At 56.1% G+C, this 2,609-nt stretch overlaps 1 protein-coding gene across 1 annotated transcript in view; it reads right to left on the reverse strand.

The window, feature by feature from the left end:
* CBX2 (chromobox homolog 2) overlaps positions 1-871 on the reverse strand; it is a gene marked incomplete at its 3' end in the record, with an annotated part of 6,607 nt that extends 5,736 nt beyond the window's left edge. The window contains exon 1 of the mRNA XM_014531718.1: positions 867-871. Coding sequence (XP_014387204.1) covers positions 867-871 — 5 coding nt within the window. The remainder of the gene's footprint in view (positions 1-866) is intronic.
* Between the last annotated feature and the right edge of the window lie 1,738 nt (positions 872-2,609).

The following is a 2,609-nucleotide window of genomic DNA, read 5'->3' on the forward strand; positions in this document are numbered from 1 at the left end:
TCAATACAGTTTAACTCAGTGAACATTCACTTTCTGGTTTTGTGTCTTCCTCGAACGCAGCTGCAAAGTGCTCTCTCTGTTGAGCAAATGAGAAACTCGTTTCTAGTTGCAGGAGGCTGCGTCCCACTGGGGTTTTGACCCTTAGAGCGTGTTCATAAGGGCCCTGCAGGACAGATGCGTGTATTTTAACCGCAAGGCCCACTGTGCACCCGCGGAGCTGAGGGGCCCTCTGCGATTCGGCATGTTTTCCATTTATTTGGTGAAATAGGTTCCCTTCAACCGAAGTCCTGGAAAGACCTGGGGTGACCTTTGCCAACTGCGGTGTTGCTTGCGAAGGAGGTGGGGAGAAGGAAGGTTCGCTTGGGGTGGGGCTGGGGGGAAAGGATTGCTCCCCGGGGAGGGGCCGCCAGCCGGGGACCCTGGTTTGGGGGTGAAACCTGCCCCGCTGGGGTGGAGAGAGGCTGCAGGCAGCTCTTCGGGTTCCCATCGTGTGGAGCTGGGCAGCCAGTTGTGGGCAGAGGTGGGAGGCGTCCTTGCTGTTATGGGACAGTTTCATTTCGTTTCCTCTTGGGGATACATGGTATCCTGGACACTTGCCTATTTTTTTTTTTAAGAAGATAAAGCTTTATAAAGGGAATTCTTTCTTCCCCTAAGAAATATGTTTTTCTAGAAGTTGGTCCTAAACCCATTTGGGGGGGGGGGATCAGTTTCTTGGGAGGTGTAGCCGCAAGCTGAGACCCTGCAAGCTCCTCGCTGCTTATTGTCACTCGGGTTCTGACACCTAAACACTGCGGGTCCCCTCGGGTAGCGTTTCCCCGTCACACACAGAACCGGCAGCACGGGACTCGGGCCAGCCTGCCTCTCACGGCATCGGTCCAACGATGAACGCTCAGTTTGGCTAAAATAATGTTTAGGTGATTTATTTGGAGAAACAAATGTGACCGATTTCAGTGGGATTAAATGATCAGATAAGGAGGGTGACGCGCTCCTTAAAGCGAACCTGGAGCCCAAAGGTGGGGTTTGATTCTGGGTCAGGGCGCTCCCCCAGGTTCGGTGCAATCCCAGGGCGGGGGGTGTGGGAGGCAGCCCATCGGAGTTTCTCTTTTACATCAGTGTCTCTCTCTCTCTCCCTCTCTCCCTTTCTCTCTCCAATCAGTTCACCTTAAAGAGCCACCTGTAGTAGTGGTCACATACCAGACAGGACTGGCTCATAGGAATGCAAGGGATACACCCTAAACATGTTTTAAGCAACAGGAATGCAGTCACTAAGTGAACCCTGGGACATGAATAGTGCGCCCTCACTTCCCCTTGTGCTTTGTCACACGTGCCAGTGTTTTAAAATGTACAGAATCGATTCAGAGTGCGGGCAAACGGGTGCACACTCAGGCTAAATGCTCCACTCAATCCCGCTTTCTACGCAAATGGTAGGTCATCGCTGCTGAAATAAGCATGTTCATGCTGCTCCTGTGGACTGAAAATCCAACATACGACTGAGGCAAAAAAAAAAAAAAAAATTGACTTCAGAGAGGAAGGGAGAGAGAGTTAGAAACATCACTGATGAGAGGGAGTCATCGATTGACTGCCTCCTGGGGATCGAGCCCGCCACCCTGCATGTGCCCTGACCGGGAATCAAACCATGGCCTCCTAGAAGCCGCCCCTGCCTCAGTCTGGCAGCCGCTAAGCAGCCCAGTCCCTCCTCCAGCGCAGCTTCCGCGGGAGGAGGGTCCCTGCAAATACCGCCTCGTTGTTGCAGAGGCGTCCCCAAGGTGGGCCCGGGAGAAAGGCAGGACAAGCAACACGTTGCACAGCCTTTAGTCTAACGTGATGGTGTGTCCCCGCCCAGGGGCCCGCAGGCTGGCAGGAGGGAGGTGTGATCTGTGCGTCACGGGGAAATATTACCCACGGGACCCGCAGTGTTTAAGCAACAATAAGCACACGGAGGTGCTGCACGAGGTCTCAGCTTGCGGTTTGCCTGAGACCTCCGGGGGCACAGGCAGAGACCGACCTGGGACCCCGCCCCAGAGCCTGACCCAAGAGCCCCGGGGGCTGGGCGCAGCGGACACGGTTTGGACCATTCTGACAAGGGGCAGCCTGTCCCCGCCTCGGTTTGCGCAGGAGAAGGAGCCCTGCGTGGCCTCAGGCCACGGAGCGTGTTCCTGGCGTTTCCCACGGGTGCCTGGTGGGGTGCGGTGGGCGCTCTGTGGGCTCAGGGTGGAAGGAGGCAGCCGAAGCCTCAGCGCCTGGGACTGGCCGCCAGCCGACTGCTCGGCCCTAAAGACCTGCACACACTGGCCGCCCTTGGGTCCTGGGGGCAGGGGAGGGCAAGGAACGTTGCTAATCGGAGGCGGAAACCGACAGTCAACCAGCCAAGCCCTTCGCCCTCCGTGATGTGGAGACCAGCCCGCAGCTCCCATGGGAGGTCTGCATTGCATAAGCTTTTATTTCAGAGGTGGCGTTGGTTAAGTTTGCAATCGGACCAGTCCCTGGGTGCAGTTCTTTTAAAAAATATTTTTTATTGCCGAAACCGGTTTGGCTCGGTGGATAGAGCGTCGGTCTGCGGACCGAAGGGTCCCAGGTTCGGTTCCGGTCAAGGGCATGTACCTGGGTTG

Source organism: Myotis brandtii, unplaced genomic scaffold (assembly GCF_000412655.1).
Source record: "Myotis brandtii unplaced genomic scaffold, ASM41265v1 scaffold825, whole genome shotgun sequence".
NCBI classification, from domain to species: domain Eukaryota; kingdom Metazoa; phylum Chordata; class Mammalia; order Chiroptera; family Vespertilionidae; genus Myotis; species Myotis brandtii.